Below are 23,881 nucleotides of genomic sequence, written 5' to 3' on the forward strand. Positions count from 1 at the left end.
CACCCCAATACACACACATCCCAAAGAGGTTACAGAGGACCTCCACCTGAACTTAAGTGCTGGAATGCTAGGTTTGGAGGTACATATCTAGTAACTCCCCAAGACCTGGTCAAACATCCAGGCCATCTGTGAACCTTATGTCACTCCCAGCCAGGCTCTTGGATTAGAAGGGAGGAAGGGCAAATGCAAGGAAGGAGAAAGGAAGGTCAAAGAATTCAGAATCCTTATTTTAGACTTTTCTTTGCATGTACGGTCCACACTCCCTAGACGCCCCTCCATCTCCACCCTGACCTTAGGGAGGGAGTGCCTTGGAAAAGACTCTAGGACTTGCTCTCTCTCTCTCAGGAAAGATTGCAACTCAGAGTCATAGAAGAATTTAAAGCAAATTCAGGTGGGCTTGGATTTAGGGCATATGGCGGGTAGGAGGGGGCTGGTGTTAAGATAGTCAATGGGAATAGGAGGCTGGAAGGAAAAGAACTGGGGGGGGAAGTGGGGAAGTAAATGTAGATGCTTAGTGCTTCACTTGATCAAATTTAATATCGTTCACAAAGAGTTGGTTTCTAGAGGGATACAAACCTGAGTCTTTGTGTTCCCTTCCACCCCTCTTTCCACTGGCAGTGTTGTTCTCATACCCTCTTCCCGTTCTCTGCCAGGACTGTTGCAAGTGAGGAAAGAACTTCCACAAAGGATGCGGACACAACTGAAGCAGTGATCATGGTTAGGCCTCAGGGAGAATGTCCGGAGGGAATTTTATTACCGTGGGAAGGTCCAACCCTTGCCCCATGGAGATTTTTCGACTACTTTCTACAACTCCCAGTTCTTTCTCCTTTTTAAACTTGTTTAGAAGAAGACTGAAGAAGGAAAAGCAGCATGAGTGAGGTGAGGCAGGGAAGAGTGGGAAAGATATTCAATGTATATCAATCCTGAGGTGAAGCTCAAAAGAGCCAGGTTTCAATGGTTCCACTGGATTGCTGAGAACAGGGATTAGGGGGCTGCACTAGCACTTGTGTGGGAAAAGGTGGGACATCTTTAGTGCGGAGGAGGGGGAAAGGGGGGCCTACACACATTAGAAGAAAATAAAGCATCTGCCCCCAAGGAGCCACAGTCGGAGGACTTCTGGGTATTTTAGAGGTGGTGGGATCCAGAGAAGAATAAGGGAGTTTGCATAGCCCAAGTCAGTTCAGACACATTACCCTCTTGGGACCTCATAACTTTCTGGAGGGGGAAGGGGGGAGGGGAGGAGGACAGCTAGTGTTGGACATGGCATTCCCATTCTACTGATGCAGAAGTGGAGACATGAAGTGGTGCGCTCCGAGGCCCTCCCAGGCATTTGGTGCTGGGTCCTCCTGTCTGGCGGGCTCATTAATTCAACAAAACCTTTATTAAGTTTTTTTAGGACGCCCCGCGTGGCGGCCGCCCGGACCCCAAGCGCTCCCCCGGCACCCGTGGCGCTCGCCCGGCCGCCGCCGCTGCCATGGCGCAGGAGAACGCGGCCTTCTCGCCCGGGCCCGAGGAGCCACCGCGCCGCCGCGGCCGGCAGCGCTACGTGGAGAAGGACGGCCGGTGCAACGTGCAGCAGGGCAACGTGCGCGAGACATACCGTTACCTGACGGACATCTTCACCACTCTGGTGGACCTGCAGTGGCGCCTCAGCCTGCTCTTCTTCGTGCTGGCCTACGCGCTCACCTGGCTTTTCTTTGGCGCCATCTGGTGGCTGATAGCCTACGGCCGCGGCGACCTGGAGCACCTGGAGGACACCGCGTGGACACCGTGTGTCAACAACCTCAACGGCTTCGTGGCCGCCTTCCTCTTCTCCATCGAGACGGAGACCACCATCGGCTACGGACACCGCGTCATCACCGACCAGTGCCCCGAGGGCATTGTGCTGTTGCTGCTGCAGGCCATCCTAGGCTCCATGGTGAACGCCTTTATGGTGGGCTGCATGTTCGTCAAGATCTCACAGCCCAACAAGCGTGCCGCCACGCTCGTCTTTTCCTCGCACGCAGTGGTGTCGCTGCGCGACGGGCGCCTCTGCCTCATGTTCCGCGTGGGCGACCTGCGCTCCTCGCACATAGTCGAGGCCTCCATCCGCGCCAAGCTCATCCGCTCGCGCCAGACGCTGGAAGGCGAGTTCATCCCGCTGCACCAGACTGACCTCAGCGTGGGCTTCGACACGGGGGACGACCGACTATTCCTCGTCTCGCCACTCGTCATCAGCCACGAGATCGACGCCGCCAGCCCTTTCTGGGAGGCGTCGCGCCGCGCCCTCGAAAGGGACGACTTTGAGATCGTAGTCATACTCGAGGGCATGGTGGAAGCTACAGGTGAGAGTGGGCCCGGAGAAGGGAGGAAAGTGGACGGGGCACTGGCCTTGAACGGGGACAGGGCTGAAGATGGGGCAGGATGAGGGACACTGGGTGAAGGGATGGATGGGGAGGATGGTGTAAGAATCGAGGTTGAGGTGAGATAGGGGAAGGGGAAAAAGGGGTGAACAGAAAAGACCCAGTAGAGGGAGGGGCAAGAGAAAGCTTGGAGGAGTGCTCTGAAATGGTCCTGAACATGAGACTCTGAGGTGTCACTTGAAATAAGGAAGAATCATAATAATTTCCTGGTGTGTAACTGTAGGATAAGCACTGGATGCTAACCTTAAGGCCAGCGCTTCAAACCCACCAGCCGCTCCTCGGAAACCCTGTTTAGGGTTGCTATGAGTGAGAATCAGCTCGATGGCATTTAACACAAACAACAGCAAAATAATAATATCATGGAGCCGTAGGGTTAAAGGTTAACGTTTGGAACCCACCCAGAGGCTTTATTTAGTTCAGATGAAAAGATCTGCTCCTGTTACTATAAATTGAAAATCACCTTGAAGAATAGTTCTAATGTGCTTTATGTTGTTAGTGACCCTGTTCTAAGGAGCAGCTGGTGAGTTTGAACCGCCAACTTTGCGTTCAAATGACTTTGCGGTCCAGCGCTTAACCCACAGTGCCACACCAGTAAGTGTCCTGAGTCCTCACAGAATGAAACACTGACTTGAAACACTGCCAGGCCCTATGGCATCCTCATAATCTGTGCTGTACTCAAACCCATTCTTGAAGCCACTATGTCACTGCATCTAGTTGATGCGGTTCCTCTTTTTTGCTAAACCTCTACTTTACCTGGAGTCCAGGTGTGGTGCTGTAGGACAAGTACTAGACCGCAAGGTTGCTTTGAACCACAAGGTCAGAGGTTCAAAGTCACCAGTCGCTCCCTAGAAACCCTATACAGGATCGCTATGAATCGAAACTGACTCGACAGCACTTAACAACAACAACTAAATTGTCTATAGTCATAAGCTAATAAGTGGTAGGCAGCACTTGAATTGGACACAGGCAGTCTGGTCTCAGTGTTTGGTGGGCCTGAGCTACAAGGAAGGGACTAGGTTCAGAGATTTTCTCATTGCTGACAAGTCTTGGGCTCCTAGAATTTGGTGGTGAAGGTTTTCCATGACCTGAGTTATTCCCAGGCTGGACCTTGGAGAGATGTTGAAACCTGGGTCCATTTCTACCTCAGTTTTCCCCTTCCATCTAAGCTTCCACTATCAAGGGAAGTAGACGATCTTAACACTTTTTAGCCCTTTCCCATAAGAAACTGGCAGCTCCCTTGTGGTGTCAGCACCTCTAGTTCAGGCCTACACTGTGAAGGATTTGGAAGCCGGCAGGAAAGGATCAGTGCAGGGAGAGCAAATCGGATCCTTTAGAATTTGAGATCATGTGGTGGGAGATGGCTGAAACACCAAATACCCTCTAGGGGGCGCTGCTGTTCCTGCCACAGATGCGTTTCTGTTGCTTCCTGGTGACCTCTGAGAAGCTACTGCCTTCAAACCCGCCCTACCAGCCTGAAAGCTGGGCCTCTGCCTTAGTTCTCTCATTTCCCCACACTCCCCCTTCCCCCTCCCACAACCATCCATATCCCTGTATCTCTCCAGCTGTCATTTCTTTTTAGCTGGTGTCACAAGTAAGGCCCCTCTCCTTAAAAGCCAACTCCTGTGCAGACCCCTCAGCCCTTTGGATCCCCAGCTCCTCACTCCTCAGCATCCTTTTGCTTTTTCTTCCCCTCCCCCATTGGATGCTTCCTATTTCAGCCTCCACCACTGGAACACAAATGTCCTCAAGATGTCTCAGGGCAAGGAGATGAGAGCCAGGCTCTAGTTAGCTAATGTGTACTCTTCTGCCCTGTTTCCCCCATCCCCATCCCTTTTTCTGAGGTGGATATGAGCTGTGGCAGAGACCCTGAGAAATGATGAGACTTCCCTGATCTTGGATACCTCCACCTGCATGAGAAGACAGGACCAGGAGGATTGGGAAGGCAGAAGTAGAGAAGACAGGGATAGCAGCTTGCCTGATTTTCTAGACACAGAGACAGAAAGGATAGCTAATATTTTGGGTGAGCGAGTCAGGATTCAAAATGCTGTTGAACGGTAAGAATAATGAGCCCAAACCCAACAAGATGACATTTAAAAGGAATAAATATAAAATTCTACATTTAGGCTTTAAAAAAAACCCAGTTATGTAAGCACAGCATGGAAGAGCTCTGGCAAAAAAGAACTGGGGATTTTAGTTGGCTACAGGCTTGATGTTGTAGCAGTGTGATGCAGCTTCCAAAACCGATGATGTAATTTGGTATTGGAATCTTAGGCCCTATTCAACTAAAGCATCATAGCCAGGACAGAGGTGCTGGACCTCCTCTTATGCATGGAGCAGGCCACAGCTGGAGTGTTTATCATACTTTAAGTCCTACAGTTGGTGCTCCTTGACCCATTCTAGTTTGTAGTCCAAAAGGTAAAAATTTGGGAAATGGGGTCAAATGAAGAATGTTGGAGGCAATCAAGGGAACCTGGTGAAGAGAAGACATAGGAACCTGAGATTCCTCTTTCAGATTCTTGAAGGGGATCATATGATAAGAAGATGAAACTAATAGGTAGAAATCACAAGAATCAGATTTTGGTTCTATATAGAGAAAAGCAATCCAACTATTAGAGCTATCACAACAAAGAGTGGGTTCTTTGTCGGGTAGCAAGCTCTCAATCCTGGGAGGTGATCAACCAGAAACTAGATGTCCACTGTTGGGCACAATCTAGTAGGGAGTCCTGCTGGAGTAGAAAGTTGAAGTAGGTGGTCCCTGGTCAGTTTCGAGGTTAAGCTTCTCATCTCTGGCATCTTAGATGAAGAGGAGAGAGGAGTGTGGGCTGGAAATGAAGATGAGTTTGAGCAAATGGTGAAGAGGGAGATGGGCAAAAACAGGGGCTAGGAAGTGGAGAGAAGAGGCTGGGCTATGGGGTGGGGCCTCTTGAAAGAGGAGGGGAGGAAGGGTGTCAGGCAGAGTTGTAGACTGAGACTCGGGAGCAGGAAGCCTGGGACTGGGGCCTCCCTGATCCATGTCTCTGTCTCCAGGAATGACATGCCAAGCTCGGAGCTCCTACCTGGTTGATGAGGTGCTATGGGGCCACCGCTTCACATCAGTGCTGACCCTGGAGGATGGCTTCTACGAGGTGGACTATGCTAGCTTCCACCAGACGTTTGAGGTGCCCACTCCCTCATGCAGCGCCCGGGAGCTGGCTGAGGCCGCAGCCCGTCTTGATGCCCATCTCTACTGGTCTATCCCCAGCCGGCTGGATGAGAAGGTGGAGGAGGAGGGTTCTGGAGAAGGGTCAGGTGGGGGTGCTGGGGCTGACAAGGAGCAAAATGGCTGCCTGCCACCCCCAGAGAGTGAGTCCAAGATGTGACCAGTTTCCTGTAGATCCCCTCTGGCAGACTGGGGACCAGACACAAATATCTGAGGAGCTAGGTATAGGAGGCCGAAGAGGAGGCAGGCAAGGCCCCAGGGGAAGTGCTAAAGCTGAAGAAGCCCCCTCAGAATCTTGACTGTAGGATCCGTTTAGAAGAAAGGGTTTGTGATTCTAAGATGAAAGCTGGTACTGGGTGTCAGCCTGTCTTGTCTGACCTTCACATCTGCTCACAGGTGTACAGATGGACAGGAGGATGGCTTTATGGGGGATGGATGGGAAGGCGATGGCAGAGAGGGACAGGTCAATGGACTAACAGGTGGTACACCGGTTTCCTCTGGACAGATGCTGTCCAGGGTGCATGGACTTGTTTCAGTCACACACATCTCCTCCACAAGCTCCCTTGTACATGGCACACCTACCTAACTGGACACAGTAGCCCAAGGTGAGCCAGAGGAAAGAAAGCTAGATGGAGGTGGACAAGATGAGAGGGTGCTCTCCCAGCCCCCTCCCACCACTGTGACAGGCTAGACAGGAGGGTGATGGGCTGCAGGGAGGTTCCAAAGGCGGTGCAGGGGAGCAGGCAGTAGAGGGGAGGCCAGAGCCAGGGAGCAGGGCCTAGGAAGGGAGAAGCAGGGATGGCTGTTTTCTGACAGTGGAGTAAAATTCACAAATGCCAAGGCAGAGGTGGGAGGAGAGGGAGAGGTTTTGTGGAGGAAGAAGGACCAAGGGAAAGAACTAGAAAGATGAGGTCCTTAGAGCTGGGGCATAGCAGGCTCTGGGGAAAGTATGTCCTTGGACACGTGGATGGGAAAGTCATTCAAACCAGTGATTAGGTGCCTAGTGGGTACAGAACTGACTCAGGCACCACTTGGTATAGACATTCAGAGACCTGGTTCCTACCTTCCGAATACAGTGTACATAGGAGAAACCATCTGCCTGCACCACTGAACCATAGGCCAGTCTATGGGCAGAGTGTGAATGGCAATTCTAGAGAATCTGAGCATCCTCTCAGAGCAGGGAGTGAGACTCTTGCTGGTCAGAAAGCTAAGGATTGAACAAGACACAGATATGTTAATGTTGCTGGTCTAGGGATGACACTTGGGAGAACCAGGGCTCTAGGCAAAGTTTGAAAGTCCCATCAGGTGGTGGGGCATATCAACTGAGGAGCAGTTGATGATCTTGAGGGGACTATAGGGAGAGTGTGAGAAACAATGAAATGCAGAGAATAGAATATTGTGTGACAAAGAGAATCCTGAAGCCCAGGCAAAGAAGTTGAAGTCTGGGCCCAAGAGCTCAGCTCTCAGTGAAAACAGGGCCATGACAAGCTGAGAATGGTATTTTAGGGCAATGAGCAGGCAAGATAGCTAAGAGGAAGCAGTTAGAAGACCTTAAAGTGATCCCTGGGGAGGTGCTGGGGAGCTGGAGCAGGTAGGACAGCAGTGGCCAGAGATGGGATCCCATGTAGGACTTAGAGGTAAGAGTCAACAGGGACATGAGGGTGAGAAAGGAGTCCAAACATCTGGAAGTGCCTGGGGTCTGCTGCATGCCCCGCTGTGAGCAGGGCCCCTGGAAACATATATTCCCATCCTACCGCCACCTCCTTCCTGGGCTCAGCCCAGTCAACAGGGCAGCCCCCAGGGATGGTGCGAGTGGTGAGGCTGGCCTCTTGGGAGAAAAATGTCAGCCCCTCAAGGGGACCTAGCCATTAGCAGCACTGGCCCAGCAGTGCTGCTAACTTTTTGGTTACACCCTGGCTACACCCCACTCTTGCCCTAATAAAAGTCTGAGAAAGCACCCCAGTCTGCTCTTTTCCAGGCTGGGAAGCTGGGGGGGGCGTGTCCTATGGGGCATTGCACTTACTGGAAGCAGGAAAGGGAATCAATCATGGAAGAAGCTCATCCCAGCTTGGGTCCACTCAGAGGGGACTCGAAACCCAGTTCCCTCCCTTGTATCTGAGGAGGCACAGCTCCGCTTCTGGCCACAGGGCCTCTTGGGTCACCATGAGTCAAAGATGAAGTCCCTGAACCCGGGCATTGGATGTTCCCCCCAAAATAAATGTTGGGGGTGGGTAGGAAGTCATTTCTGTTCAATCCTATGAAACAGCTGGAGTCTGGATAGGACAGGTGGGTCATAGGGTATACACACACACATCCTTACACTGTAGTTAAGCCATTGTGATTGGACAGGCAGAGAAACTGAAGCTGGAACAGGATCTGCTTGCCCTTGGGAAGTCATGAGAGCCCACCATACCTCTCACCACTCAGTCACTACTCAAGTTAGGAGACCTGGATTCTAGTTCTGATTCTATCACTGATCAGTTCTGATGGAATCAGAACTTCACTTCTCTTCCCTGGACATCAGTTTCCTCATGGGTAAAAATACCACTTAGCACACTGGTAATGCACAATGAGTGTTTAAATGGACTTGAAAGATGTAGAATTGGTGCCTCTTATGATACAGTTAAGAATTCTAAGATCAGAGCATCCTTTGTTGTTGTTGTTAAGTACCGTGGAGTCGGTTTCGACTCATAGTGACCCTGTACAGGGTTTCCGAGGCTGTAAATCTTTACAGGAGCAGAAGGTCTCATCTTTCTCCTGCGGAACAGCTGGTAGTTTCGAACTGCCAACCTTGACGTTAGCAGCCCAATTTGTAACCACTAAGCTACCAGAGCTCCTTCAGAGCATCCTTAGGCAAGGATAAATTCAGGGAATCCTTGAGGCCCTGCAGGAGGGGTAAAACTAGGACTGGGGGCACAGACTATGGGTAGATATATGCGGGTGCTCTGTGGATACACAGATCCTCCCCAGGCTGCTGTCCGTGTCTGGGGTTTCTATTCCCCTGCTGTCAGACAAGATAATTAAAGTCATGAGGAAAGAGTCTGAAGCCCCAGGCTCTGGTCAGAGGAGTCAGACAAACAAAAGAGTTAGGCAGAGTGATATGGAGGAGAACTTGGAACAGGATCTGTCCCTGAAAGCCCCAGCCTCATAACATAGGAGATGGCTAGAGAAGGGAAGGGGGGCAAGTTCAGCTGGAAGTCAGTTGCCCTTTCTGTGCTCCCCTCCCCAGTAGGAGTGTGATCAGGAGTTGACAGCTCAGGCAGCAGATGGGACCCAGGTGCTCCCCCCCCCGCCCCCAGGGTGGGTGGCATGGCCCAAGGAGGCCAGATGGTGTTTGTGGTGGAAGCGGCCTGGGTCACTCAGAATAAGTTGTCAGCCTCCATTCACCTCCCTGCTACACACACTCAGCCCTCTCCAGCCTCCTGGCAGGGGTGACACAGCCAGACCCGGAGTTTATAAAACCAGTTTATTCATATTTTAGAAAAACTAAGTCTAGGACAAGTAAGACCCTCTCTTTGGAATGGGTATGAGATCAAGAGAAAGTCAGAGGAAGGGCGCTGGGTGGTCTTCACTTGGGAGGGAAGGAGTGGGGAATGGAGAACCTGTCCTCACTCTGGGTAGGGGCAGGTCAAATAAATTAAAAGAAGAGTGGCGGGCAGAGGGAGAGGGTATCCAGGCAGCCAGAGGAGGGCTTGGAGCTGGGCTGGAAGACAGTGGACACCTGCAAGAACAGGAGACAGAGAGTGTAATAAGCTCAGGAGAGGGCGCTCAAGAGGGCTGGTTGTCAACCTCGTTAACAGGATCCAAGAGGGCAGTGGGGCAGAGCTGAGAGCTGCTGGTCCTCCTCTAGGACTTGGGGATAGGAGGTCACAGGAAGACACAGCTGAGGGTCTCTCACCTGGGGTCAGAAGGATCACCGTTTGCGCAGCCTCTTCATGAAGCAGCAGGTGATAGTGCCAAGAACGGTGGCTCCAGTGACTAGGGCAACTCCTGTGCCCACCAGCAAGGGCACAAACAGGGTGTCCAGGGCTAGGTGAGAGAGGATGGCTCTGTTCAGCTGCATTGCCATTGTTCAGCCTAGACTCATTTCCCAGCGAATCCCCAGTGAATCCCCAGGGCCCACTCCTCCTCCCCTACAAACAGCCCCTCTCTTGCCCACTTCCTGCCCTCTCAGCATTTCTGTCAGTAGCTTTGGGTGCAGATGGCTAGTGAAGACAGAAAGCTGGTTTCTCAAAGCTCTTCACAAGAAGAGTGCAGCGATGAGAGGACAGTAGCAGGGGGAGGAGAAGATGGAAAGGACATGAGACTGGGAAGAAGGCAATGTGGAGGGTGGGGTGATGAGTCACTCACCATGTGTGTAAGGATAGACCGTGACCGGCCCAGAACGGGCACTGCCCGCCTGGTACCAGCTATAGTCAGCATGCTGCACCCAGGCACTGGGGGCGCAGTGGTACAAGCCTTCATCCTGGGGCCCCAAGCTGTGCAGTCTCAGCCGATGACTTCGGGGCCCCACCAACTCCACGCTGATAGGGCCTCCTCCAGGCCGGACCCCCAACTCTGCCACTCCGTCCTGGTCCACGCCACCCACCAGCTCGGCAGGGGCAGTGCCCAGCTCCCCTTCCTCCAGTCGCTCCACCCACCAGCTGGCAGCCAGCCGCAGCCCTGGGGGACCGCCACGCACAGAGATATTGCAGAGCAGGGAAGCAGTCTCCCCCCGGTACACGGTGCCTCCCGCTAGCCATGCCACCGCCTCCAGCACCACACCTGTAGAACAAAGGGCACAGATTCAGAAGGTGAAAGGTCAGGGAGCATAGGGCTAGAGGTCACTGTTCAATCAACACTCCAGGAAACATAGGGAGTTCCCCAAACTTGGAAGAAAAGCATTGAGGGATGAAGGCTGATGGGAGACAGAAATCAAAGGAGGGAGAAAGGACATGGACATAGAAGAAAAATGGTCCACAAGCCCCAAAGCCTCTCACCTTCCTCCCGAACGTGCACAGGGAGGGGCCGGGAGCGGGCACTGGCTGCTTCACGAAGCCGGGCCCCAGACCCTCGGACGTAGGCTTTGGCAAGGCAGCGGTAAGTACCCGCATCGCCAGGCCTGGCAGCCTCCAGTCGTAGGCGGTAGGTCCTGGATGCCACTTTCTCCATGGCAATATGGCGGCCCTCATAGCCAGGGCCCAAGCTGCCTACACCCTCTGTGTCTAGCTGGGCTACCAGGCGACCAGGCCCAGGTGCTCCCGCAGGTGCCATTTCCCAGCCCACAGAGTAGGTGGCATGATGGCCTGGCGGGGGCAGTGCCCCTGATACGTTGCACTGCAGTTCCAAGGGCTCCCCAGGGCCAATCCGCCGTTCACCAGGCCCCACTGCCACGGCCAGCTGGCTGGCTGAAACGAAGAAGGGAAGTGATGTCATGGAGGTGGGAGGGACACCCAGGCTCCTGATGCCCATCTACGGTTCCTTCCTTAATCGCAGCAACTTCGAGGCCTCCGGTCTGCCCCTCACTGGGGCCCACAACTCCTAGGTGTAACCATCTTCCCACCCCTTATCCTTGGCTCTCCAATTTCCACACTCAGTTTCTGAGCAGAGAAAACTCATCATAGGTGGAGAGGAAATCAGTTGTCAGAGGACAGCTCATCTAGGGATGATGGGTTTCTCAGAGATAGCCGATGACTACCTGTGCCCACTGGCCATGGTGCCCACTGAGATGCAGTCCCTCCTAGATCCCACCATGGGCAACGTGGCACTCACACAACGTCTGCACATCCACGTGGGCCAAGACAGCCCTCTTCTCCCCGATCTGGGTCCAGCTGCCATCGGGATCCTGAATCCACTCGGCGGCCGTGCAGTGGTAGGTACCTGTGTCCCCAGCCTGGGCTCCCCCCACCACCATGTGGTACCGGTCAGTCCCCTCCTTGCCCAGTCGCACCTCCCCTGCAGCCAGACGCTCAGCATAGGGAGCTCCAGCCTCCACAGCCAAGTCTGGCCGGAGCCCCACCACCTCCTGTAGAGTGGCTCGCCCCACTGGTGCCTCGGGCACGGCTCGCCCAAAGGACACAGCCAGGTGTGTGTGCTTCTGTGTGCTGGTCCGAGCCAGGCAGCCCAGGGCCAGCTCCTGCCCCTCATGCACAGTTATTCGAGGTGGGGAGGTTGGGGCCTGGCGGCCTCGGGGTCCTGGGGGGGCAGCAGAGACTTGCAGCATATCTGGAAGAACTGGAGAGAATAGCTGGAGTGAGGGGTGGCTGCTTGTTGTAATTGTTTACTCTATGCACAACCCATTTCCCTACATGGACGGTGAGCTCCTGGAAGCCACAAATCGTGTACTATATTTTTTCTGTCACCCAGTGGTGCCTGGCACAATGTTAGGCACATCCCAAATGCTCAATAAATACGTGTTGTTGTTAATTGCCATTGAGTTAGTTTTGACTCATAGCGATCCCATATAGGGTTTCTGCAGCTGTAAAATTTTTGCAAAAACAGAAAGTCTCATTTTTCTCCCACAGAACAGCTGGCAGACTCGAACCACCAACCTTTGGTTAGCAGTCCAATGCTTATCCTATCGAGCCACTACGCTCCCTCATAAATACTTATTGAATTTCATTTGAACCAGCCTATTGCCAACTCATCCTCATGTTCAGGACTGCTCTTTGTTTGAAATACTCAGAAAAGTGGCCCTGTCTTCCTCCTTAGAAGACAAATCAACTTAAGAAAGCAAAGCTGTCACATGGCCTAACTCCTCCTACCCTTCCACTACTTTGCCTCCTCCACAGCTCCTAGATCTGGATCCTGGTATCCCCAGGAGAGGAGTCTGTTCCACCCTTCCTGCTTCCCCATCCCCTCAGGGGATGCTGAAGGATACCGGTTCTTCTCCCAGGAGGTAGCTTGATAGTAAAAGACCAGCAATGGACTAGAATGAAGAGATCAGGGCTGATTCCAGACCAGCCACTGACTTTGTGCAAGTCACTTAACCTTTGGGGGCCTGAGGATCTTCAGCTGAAAAGCTGAGGGTGGTTACAAGGTCCCTCCCTGCAGGCTCTGATTTTCTGTTCTTAGGGTGGGTATGGCCTGCCACCTCCCCCAACCCCAGGACCAGTACCTCTCAGCTCCACCTTGCCGCTGTAGCTGCCCAGGTAGTGGGCATCTGTGGAGGGGGTGTAGCACTCATAAATGCCAGCATCCTGGGCCTGCAGTCGAGCAATCTTGAGCACAACAGCATCACCCTGTAGACGTTGCACCTGCACCTCACCAGCCGCCACACGGGGCCCAAAGATGGCATAGGAGAACCGTGCGTCCTTGGTACTGACGATGCCCAGTGCAGCCTCTGGGGCCTCAGGCCTGTACAGGAACCACTCGAAGTCTTGCTGGGCAGGACCCTCATAGCCGCTGACATTGCAGAAGATGGACACAGCTGTGCCAGTCACTCGGTACAGGGGCCCCTCGGGGACCAGCACCTCCCGGGCACAGCACCCAATTCCTGTGGAGAAGGGCAAGAGGAGTTGGGGGTGCCTGAGCCCCCTGTTCCATCTCTACCACCACCAACACCAACCTGGGGGATGTTGGTAGACAGCTTGGGCCCTGTTTCAAGAACAAGGAAAAGATGCTGGGAGGTAAGACACCCTGGTCTCCAGGAGGGGTTTAGGCCCAGGTTTGCCTCATCCCTTTACTGGAAGACCAGGAGGAGAATGCCCAAGTGCCAATTCCTCTATTCAGTTGTACCTCTGCTTCCCACAATCTGCACCCCCATGCCCCTCCCCAACTCCCTACCCCATGTCTGCCATTGCTCCCTCAGGGCCTAGCCAGGGAAGCCTACTGACACCAATTTCTCCCCTTTACTTGAGGGGAAATGGCAAAATCTTGTTCACAAAGGCTGGTTGGCTCGACTGTGTCACCTGGACTAGGGGTTCCAGACAATGGAGTCCATGGCCAGAGTTGGGCCAGGGCACAGATCCAGTCAGTTCTCACCACCCATGCCCTCCCCCTGCCAGCTGTGCCATGAGCTCACTGCTTCTTCACCCTACAGGGCTACAAAGGCAGCTGGGGCTCCTGGGGCAAGGACCAGGCTCAAGTCCAGGCCCCTAGGGCAGAAGATCCCTTCCCCCAATGCCTGCCAACCTTCCAGCTGAGGCACACCACCCCCATCTCTGTAACAAAAGCCTTCATTTGCATACAGTAGGGCATATTCATCTCCATATGGCTCCCATTCTGTAGGGAGCCTCTGAAATCCCAGCTGCCCCTTCCTTTCTCCTTAGAAAGGCCCAACTCTCTTCTTCATTTTACCTCTACCCTATCAGGCCCCCTAAGATGTTCCTAAAGAGCTCTGGTAGCGTAGTGGTTACTAATCGGGCTGCTAACCTCAAGGTCAGCAGTTCAAAATTACCAGCTGTTCCGTGAGAGAAAGATGAGGCTTTCAGCTCCAGTAAAGATTTACAGCCTTGGAAACCCTGTACAGGGTCACTATGAGTCGGAACCAACGCCACAGTACTCAACAAGATATTCCTGGCAGCCTTTGAGGGTTTTGCTTCTTCTTTCACTTCTTCCATAGCCACACTAGATAAGAATGTAAGGAGACCTGGATCGGCTGCCTCTCCCCACTTTACAAATGAGAAAGGTACAAGGAAGCTTCAAAACATTCATGGAAATAATCTGTGAAAAGCCTCATAGCATGGATGAACCTGGAGGATATCGTGCTGAGTGAAACTTGTTGTCAAGAGTCATCATGTTGGTTCCGACTCATAGCGACCTTGTACAGGATTTCTGAGGCTGTAACTCTTGTGGTTAACAGTCCAATGCTTATCTTACAGCACCACACCAGGATTCCTGAGTGAAATTTGTCAATCACAAAAGGGTAACTATTGTATGAGATCACTATTTAAAAAGTTGAGAAAAGGGTGTTTTTGTTTTGTTTTGTTTTATATAAGAAACATTTTATAATGGTTACCAGGCATGGAAGAGAAGGGAAAATTATTCATGGGCTAGAGGGTCGATGTTGTCAAGTGCTGTCAAGTCGGTTCCAACTCACAGAGACCCTGTATAGGATTTCCAAGGAGCAGCTGGTAGGTTTGAACTGCTGACCTTGCAGTTCACAGTCCAGTGTATATCTTACAGTGCCACACCAGACCTAGAGCGTATACACATGTTAACATGGGTGAGGGGCAGGCAATATACAAAAAGAGAGAGATTGGCAGAGGAAGGATGAAGGCAGTGGAAGACAAGGGGAGGAATGCAAGAGTTAAAATGAATTGAATCCAAGTAAATACTGATAATTGATTAACTGGTACATGGAGGGGATTGCAATCATTGTCATGAAATGAAGTTTATAAATGTAAAATGGATGGTCAACTCTGTAAACCTTCACTCAATTCACAATAAAATATTTTTTTAAAAATTCCTAGAAAAATCCCCATTCATTCCATTTTTCCATGAACATTTTGAAGGTTCCTCGTACAGTCTCTTGGGCCAGGTCTTACTGTCCCTGGAGGACTTTCACAAGCCTCTGTAGAGGGACAAAGCCAAGGAAGAAATGCGGAAACTCCAAGCCCGGCCCAAGAGGGCTGGCTTCACAAACCAGATCTCCCAGGGGGGCTACCCAGGGCTTTTCTGAAAGAACTGAAGGAAAGTAGTCAAGTGTCTATGGCCAGACTTTGCCCTCTAGTACTCCAGAAGAGCTACCCTTGACTCTCAGCTGGGCTTCTTCCTAGCACTGAGTTATGGGGGGGGGGGGGGGGGAACTCTTGTTCAGTTGGTTAGAATTTGGAGTTCCAGCCCCATGTCCATTTCCAGCTTTAGCTGTATAGCCGGAGGCCCACCACTTTCCCCTCCCAATTTCCACGGGAGCAGAGCTAAGAGCTACCATTTCTGACAGTGAGTGACTGTGTGACTCAAGAGGGCCCTGCCTGAGGCTTATTTCATAATCAGGGTGAAGGCAGAGACAGGCCAGCTGACAATTTCCCCATGGTGGCCTGGGGCCAACTCTGTTTAGAACAGCCCCCTTCCACCTTCCGGGATCCACAATTGCTGATGCTTGGAGATCCCCATGGGAAAATCACCCCTACTGTCTTGGGAAATCCAGCTCTTTCCTCTACCCTGCCCAGCATTAGCCACAGAAAGGGGAGGGAGAGCAAAGAAGCCTGTCTTGAGTCACACAGATCTGGATTCAAATGCTGGCCCAGACACTCACTAGATGGGTTCACTGGGGTAAGGAACTTCATTTCCCTCCTCTGTGCAATGACGCCATCTGTGAGATGAGTGCAAGTGCCCACATGCTCTTTGCAGGCTTCTCTACGAACCACACTGCCCCACCTCCAAGCTGCCCACTGGGGAAAACAGGCCAAGTGCTAGGCAACTGGGCCCCACAGCTCCTTCCTCCCTGTACCAGCGGCCCAACCCAGGGCCCCAAGGAGCGGGCTCATCCTAGCACCACAGGGCACAAGGACCTATCACGGATCTCTGCAGCAGGTGGAAAAACTACAGGTGCTGCTCAACTCTGGTCTAGAAACAGGCAGCTGGGGCAAACAACGTCAGCCTCTGCCCTGACTACAACAGCTCAGAATCCTCTCGGATGGACGCCTCACCCCAACCCCCACCCCTCACTCCCCCTGCCCAGTCTCCATAGTCTTCTTTCAAGGACTCAATCCCCTGAATATCTATCTATACAGGCAGTTTCTCTGCATGTCACACTTCTCCCCAGATCACCTCCTACAGGAAGTCCTCCAGTTTAGGCCAAAATTCATCCACTGTCACCACCCTACACACATAAACCATGTAGGAGTGGCCCAGAACACCCTACTAACCTACTAAGCACAACCCCCCACCCTCCCACCCCCCCACATAAGCAAGGTGCTTGGAGATGCCAATCTCCATGGAGCCTGACTCTCGGGAGGCAGGGAAGCTGGGGCTTAAGGGGGTGTGACAATGTTTTGGCAGGGGGGGTGGGGTGGGGGGACAGAGCCAAGTGTCATCTGGAAGACAGGCAAAGAGGAATCCGCCCCAACCTCAGATAATGAACTGTGGAGGAAAGGGGTCAATTAGGGGAGGCTTACTTCAAAGATCATGGGCAGAGCTGGACCCTGGACCTGGGCCAACTCTAGGGCAATTATGAAGATGGGCAGTTATCTGCCCACGCAGGTCGAGCGCCCAAGGCCGGGCCTGAGCAGAGTGTGAGGCAAAGAGTCGCACTATTCGCTCTAGAACCTACGTATGTCAGCTGAGAAGTGGGGTCGGGCCAGGAAGCCCGGGGGCAGCACCTGAAAAGGTTCCCCCCGCTGTCTCAGTTCGGGGCCTAGAGCTTGGCAGCCCTCACCCACGACTGGCTCAGCTGGCAGCCACAAAGGGCAGCGGGGAACCGACCCGGGGGAGATTGGGGGCACCCCTGAAGAAGAGGGGAACAAGGGGCTCCAAAATGCCGGATAGGCAGGCCGGACTGGACGACGGGGTCAGGCACCTGTCCCGTGGGGGCTTGGAGCGGGAGCCGGGGTTGGGGCCGGGCTTACCCAGCGTTAGCAGCAGCAGTGGCAGCGGCGGCGGCAGCGGCAGTGGCTTGGGGCCGAGGACGCCCATCCTGAGCAGCTGGCTCTGAGGAGGCTCTGGGGGGCGGTGAGGGCTCTGAGGGGTCAGGGGTGCGGGGGCGCATGCCCGGGTGGGGGGCACGAAGCGGAGCAGCTAGGCGTGGGTGTGAGGACCCTAGCAAAGAGAGAGCTGCCAAGTCCCCTCCCGCCTCCTTCTCCCGCTTTTCCTCCCGCCTTCCGCAGCTCCGGGAGACAAATCCCGCCCCGCGCTGGGCCCGCCCCTGTCCGGCCCTGGCCCCGCCCCATCACAGCCATGCACCTTCCCCCTCCCGCCTCATCCCGCCCCGCCCCGCCCCTAGACCAGGGCTGGGGCCTGGCGAGCTGAAGACAACTACTCATCCAAATCACCACAGAGCGAAGCCCCACCCTGCACCTGCAGGCCTTTCTCCAAGAGTTGGTTGTAGGGACCTTGGCGTGGGTGAGGTGACTGTTGGCCACGCACTTAGTTACTTGTTCTGGGCCGCTAGACCTCGCTGCAAACCGTGCAGAAATTGGGGTGGACAGACCTAGGAGTTCTGGAACGTGAAGGGTCAGGGATCAAGGCGGAAGAACGTCCAGGGTTCCCGAAAGTCACTAGTAACCAGTTTGCCACCGACCCCTTCAGAGGGCAGAACTAAAGGAAAGTGGTTTAGGAACCTGTGCCATCTGGATGCCGTCACTTCCTGGCTGGCCCTGGTCAAGTTGCTTAGCCTCCTTCAACCTCCTCAGTGTTCTAGAGAAACTCAATTCAGCAAATTGAGGGCAACGACACTCCACTCAGTGTTGTTGTAGCTCATAATTGAGATAATGCACATAAGGTTCTTGACACTGCAAAATAGGAGGTAAGTTTTTTGTTTTGTTTTTAGTTAAACAATTTCCCAAGCTGTTTGGTTTAAACCTAAAGAGAGGGTGAGATTTAAGTGACGGAATCTCAGTTTCTGGCAAGGAGAGATGGATCCACTCCATGTTGAGTAGACCTGGTGGCGCAGTGGGCTAAGCATCAGGCATTAATCTCAGGGCTGATGGTTCAAACCCACCAGTATCTCCAATGAAAAAGATGAGGCTATCTGTTCTCATGAAAGTCATAAAAACCCAAGATAGTGTCGCTGTGAGTGGGAATGACCCAACAAAGTGCAGAAATTATTAACCTATTTCATTAATATTTCATTAATTGTTGTCGAGTCAGTTTCGACGCACAGTGACCTTGTATAGGGTTTCCAAGGAGCAGCTGGTGAGTTTGAACCGTGGGCCTTGCAGCTCAAGCCAACGTTGCAGTCTAGTGCATTATCCCACAGCACCACACCAGGATTACATGCCAGTCAAATTTTGCTGAAGAGAATTCAAAAATAGTCAACGCAGGGAGCTACCAGAAATCAAAGTTGGATTCAGAAGAAGACATGAAACAGGGATATCATTGCTGACATCAAATGGAACTTTGCTGAAAGCAGAAAGTACCAGAAAGATGTTTACTTGTGTTTTATTGACTGTGCAAAGGCATTTAATTGTATGGATCATAATGAACTATAGATAAAATTGTGAAGGAAACAAATTTCAAAATACTTAATTATTCTTATGAGAAACTATACACAAACCAAGAAGCAGTCTTGGTATATGATAGTGCATTGTTTAAAATCAGGAAAGGTTTGAGTCAGGGTTGTATCCTTTCACAATACTTATTCAGTCTGTATGTTGAGTAAATAATCCGAGAAGCTAGACTGATTGCTGATAGCAAAGAGAACTTGAAACACTGATGAAAATCAAAGAATACAACCTTCAATATAGATTGTTGTTGTTGTTAAGTGCCTTCGAGTCAAATCTGACCCATAGCGACACTGTATAGGGTTTCCAAGGAGTAGCTGGTGAGCTTGAACCACTGACCTTGCAGTTCAAATGACTTTGCAGTCTGACACATTAGCCCACAGCGCCTTACAACTCAATATAAAGAAAACTGGACCAATAAATAATGTCATGATAAATGGGGGGAAAAGATTGAAGTTGTCAAAGATTTCGTTTTGCTTGTATCCACAATCAATGCTCATGAAAGCAGCAGTCAAGAAATCAAACTACACATTACATTGAACAAATCTTCTATAACAGACCTTTTTAAAGTGTTACAGAGCAAAGATGTTACTTTGAGGACAAATGTCTGCCTGACCCAAGCCATGGTATTTTCAGTTTCCTCATATACATGTGAAAGCTGGACAAAGAAGAAGGAAGATTGGGAAAGGATTGATACATTCGAATTTTGGTGTTGGTGAAGAATATTGAAAAGTACCATGCCAGAAGAAGAAAAGGATCTGTCTTGGGAGAAGTATAGCCAGAATGTTCCTTAGAAGTAAGGATTGCAAGACTTCATCTCACATACTTTAGACATGTTGTCTGGAGGGACCATTCCCTGGAGAAGGACATCATGTTTGGTAAAGTAGAGAGTCAGCGAAAAAAGAGGAAGACCCTCATTTAGATGGATTCACACAATAGCTGCAACAATGTACCCAAACATAATAATTGTGAGGATGGCAGAGGATTGGGCAGTGTTTTGTGCTATACATAGGGTCGTTATGAGTTGGAATCGACTGCATGGCAGTGAGTTTGGTTTGGTTTGAATGTTAAGAAGGATGGGACCTGCTGCAGAGAGGGAAGGATGGAAGAAGCATCTTTCCCAGGATCTCTCTCCTCCTCAGTTGTGGAGAAATGTGGAGGAACAGAAAGGGTGGGGCCAGAATGTTGGGAGGGACAGCAAAGCTATGGCTGTCAAAGTGGCCGTTGGTGAAAGGGTGATCCCAGAGCTCATCCAGAACCCATTGTCCACCCATTCATCTCCCCCATCTCTCACTCAATCATTCCTCTACCTTACCTTCCTCCCCCCACCTGATGATTTACAGGAGAGGACACTGAGGCCAAGAGAGGGGAAGTGGCCCACACTAGACCAGACCTTTGACTTCCTATTCCCAGATCTTAGTACAGTGCCTGGCTCAGAGGAGATGCTCGAGGATTGTCAATTGAATCCACATTCAGAAGACTTGGAAGAACAAGACAAGCTCTGAGGAAGAATAAATGCTGGGAACCTTGAAGGCAAATCAGAGGTCCAGCCCTCCACACTGAATGCTTCTAGGACAGGGCCAAGAGCAGGGCAGCAGGGCCCCAGTTTATTCCCACTCGGACATATCACAACCTCGTTTTTCCAGATCTATTTAATATAAGGGGCTAGTGAAAACTTCAAGTCACAGGGAAGCTTTTAGAGGAAAACCACCCTCCCTTTGTTTAGGAGAGGGGTGGATTTAATGCCTTCCTGATGCTTGGGGAATAAACGATGCTGCCAGTCATAGTAATAACAACAAATTCCACAGATGGAATGGCTATACAATAAGGCCCTTTTAGATATTATTTCTAGGCTTTATAGCATATTTTGCAAGATGGTGTGATTTAAAAGATAAGGAACTTTAGGTTCTTGGAGAAGTGGCTTCAGTCTGTCTATCCCAAAAGCCCTGACTCAGCTCATGATTTCTCATCCCAAGTCTCTCCACCCTATAAACTCATTCATGAAATAAATGCTGATGAGCCAAACCCTGTGCTGGCCACTGGTGATACAATGATGAACATAGCTGATCTGGTTCCCTGCCCTCATGAAGCAGAATACACAGTTGTTGTTGTTGTTGTTGTTGTTAGGTGCCATCGACTCAGTACCAACTCATAGCGACCCTATATACAACAGAACAAAACACTGCCCTGTCCTGGGCCAACCTCACAATTATTGCCATGTTTGAGCCCATTGATGCTGCCACTTTGTCAGTCCGTCTCGATGGGGTCTTCCTCTTTTTCTCTGACCCTCCACCTTACCAAACATGATATCCTTCTCCAGCGACTGGTCCTTCCTGGCAATATGTCCAAAGTATGAGAAACAAAGTTTGGCCATCCTGGTCTCCAAGTAGCACTCTGGCTGCCCCTTGCACTTTCAATATTCTCCTCCAACACCATAACTCAAATGCATCAACTCTTCTATGGTATTCCTTATTCACTGTCCAGGCTTCACATGCATATGAGGTTATTGAAAATACCAGAGCTTGGGTTAGGCATACCTTAGTCCTCAAGCTGACATTTTTGCTCTTCAGCATCTTAAAAAGGTCTGTGCATCAGATTTCCCTAATGCAATACATTGTTTGATTTCTTGACTGTTGCTTCCATGAGTGATTATGGCTGATCCAAGAAGAATGAAGACCTTGAAAACTTCAGTCTTTTCTCCATTGAGAAGAATGTTGTTTATTGGTCCAGTGGTGAGGATTTTTGTTTTCTTTACATTGAAGTCCAACTCATACTGAGGCTGTGGTCTTTGATCTTCATCAGTAAGCATTTTAAATCCTCTTCACTTTCAGCAAACAAGGTTGTATCATCTGCATATCCCAGGTTGTTAATGAGTCTTCCTATAAACCTGATGCCACGTTTTCTTTCATATAACCCAGCATCTCAGAGTATTTGCTCAGCATACAGGTTGAATAAGTATGGTGAAAGAAACACACCATAAACAAGTAATAAACAAACCCTGGCATGAGTGTTATGAGAGGGAATACGCAGGCAGCCGAGGTACTACCCCTCACCCTTTGGCTTGGGGCTAGAAGGAAACTGGTAGATATTGAGGAATGGACTGGAGTCTCTAAACAGAGAGAATGAAATCCTATGAGAATAGCAGCTGCATCCCATCACTTCCAGACTGTGGGTTCTAGAGGCTGTCAGCAGGGGGAGCCCGAAGTCCAGGCTTGACTCACCCTTCAGACACTTACATAACTGGGAAGACAGGGTGGGTGGGGGCTGCGGGAGGGAGGGCTGGGGGGAAGGAGGAGAGCAGATCTCAGGCACGAGGCTCATCACACACATACAATCACATGTACCCGCTGTGGTAGAGAAGACGTCACACACCCCTCAACCTCAACAGAGTGCTCACAAACACGGCACATACTGCAAAAGAGGAACCCATTGGAGAGACTGAAGAGCACTCCTGTACCCATCCCTCTCACCCATTAAAAAATCTCAGCCTTACCCAGAACCTGAGGAAGGGTGCACAGAGAAAGGAGGAAAGAAGCCTTTCTATGAGTCTCAGGCCAGAATGAGACATGAGGGAGAGAGGGAGGCTGGGATTGCAGAGAGGCGTGGGACAGGATGTGCAGTAGACTGTGGGGACTTCAAAGCCAGGTTGGGGCTGTGTTGTCACTATGCTTCCACCAGCTACCCACCCACTCTCCATGTACTACCCGGTGTGGGCATACATCACACACCAGTCCTGCTTCATTCACATGCTTATTTAATCTCTTCATACCATCATTCATATATATATATATTCCTGGTGTGGCACTGGGGGTTAATGCGTCAGACTGCAAAGCCTTTTGAACTACAAGGTCGGAAGTTCAAGCTCACCAGCTGCTCCTTGGAAACCCTATACAGGGTCACTATGGGTCGGAACCGACTTTACGGCACTTCACAACAACAATATGTATATATGATGTGGTACTGTGGCGAATCGGGCTGTGGTCAGCAGTTCGAAACTACCAGCGGTTCTGCGGGAGAAAGATGAGGCTTTCTGCTCCCGTAAAGATTTGCAGCCTCGGAAACCCTGTACAGGGTCGCTATGAGTCGGAACCGACTCCACGGCACTGTACAACAACAACAACAACAACAACAACTGTGGGTTAGTGAACTGGACTGCAAGGCCAGTTTAAACCACAAGGTCGGCGGTTCAAGCTCATCAGTCACTTTTCGGAAACCCTATACAGGGTCACTGTGGGTCAGAACCAGCTCAATGGCACTTAGCAACAATACACACACACACACACACACATATATATATATACATGTTGTTGTTGCTAAGTGCCATCGAGTTGGTTCCGACCCATAGTGACTCCGGATAGGGTTTCCGAGGAGCAGCTGGTGAGCTTGAACTGTCAACCTTGCAGTTCAAATGTAAATATATATACACAAACACAGCTGTAAGGTGGCACTGAGGCATCATGAATATCATTAGAGAATGAAGACCCATTTTCTGCCCTAAATCAGTTTATAATCTGGATGAGCTATCTCCATTGCAGTCACAAGCATGGAGATCCAGCTATTAGAGAGGAGGTACAACATTCAAAGGTTGGACTCTGAATGGACTCTGACCTGTGCCAGGTAGTATGTAACATGATCTCATATAATCCTCATCAGAACCTTATGAGGTTAGTGCTATTATTATCCTCATAAGGAAACAGAGCTGTACAGAAATTAAGGGACTTGTCTAAGATTAATGGGCTAGTTACAGTCCAACCTCAGGTTTGAACCTAGGATTGCCTGACTGTGGAGTTTGTACTTTAACCCTTGTTATATCAAAGACAACTTATCACTAGGAACGGTGTTTAACATGGACTGACAAACACTGACATACAGAACCAGATGATAAGCACTTCAAATAACCAAGCACACATCCCAGGCAGGCAGACACAGAAATGACACACACATGCACATAATACTCCTCTCTGCCACTTTAAAATGCGCATAAATAAATCCCAGCTCCACGGGAAGCTCCATGGGAAGCTGATTTGTGTGTGTTTATAAAGCTTTGACCCATCCTGCCCTGGTAAGCTATATTTTCCCACCCTCCCAAAAGCGAGTTGCTGAGTTGCTTAAACAAACAGAGCAAAAACCTACCCTCACCCTGACATCAAACTTAGAGAGATAGACCAACAGAGGGTCCCAGGCACACACAAAGATAA

At 51.0% G+C, this 23,881-nt stretch overlaps 2 protein-coding genes across 2 annotated transcripts; one reads left to right on the plus strand and one right to left on the minus strand.

Moving 5' to 3' along the window:
• Window positions 1-1,474: 1,474 nt before the first annotated feature.
• Window positions 1,475-5,761, plus strand: KCNJ9 (potassium inwardly-rectifying channel, subfamily J, member 9). The gene is made up of 2 exons (XM_006861638.1): window positions 1,475-2,324; window positions 5,430-5,761. Exons 1-2 carry the CDS (start codon window positions 1,475-1,477, stop codon window positions 5,759-5,761), a joined length of 1,182 nt encoding a protein of 393 aa, XP_006861700.1.
• Window positions 5,762-9,499: 3,738 nt separating this feature from the next.
• IGSF8 (immunoglobulin superfamily, member 8) lies at window positions 9,500-17,177 on the minus strand. Its single transcript, XM_006861639.1, has 6 exons — window positions 17,091-17,177; window positions 12,698-13,075; window positions 11,353-11,814; window positions 10,581-10,988; window positions 9,952-10,365; window positions 9,500-9,630 (listed from the first exon to the last, which is right to left on the minus strand). The coding sequence occupies exons 1-6, from the start codon at window positions 17,155-17,157 to the stop codon at window positions 9,515-9,517; spliced, it is 1,845 nt and encodes a 614-aa protein (XP_006861701.1). The 5' UTR covers window positions 17,158-17,177; the 3' UTR covers window positions 9,500-9,514.
• Window positions 17,178-23,881: the final 6,704 nt, after the last annotated feature.

The sequence above is a fragment of the Chrysochloris asiatica genome, unplaced genomic scaffold (assembly GCF_000296735.1).
Source record: "Chrysochloris asiatica unplaced genomic scaffold, ChrAsi1.0 scaffold00042, whole genome shotgun sequence".
NCBI classification, from domain to species: Eukaryota; Metazoa; Chordata; class Mammalia; order Afrosoricida; family Chrysochloridae; genus Chrysochloris; species Chrysochloris asiatica.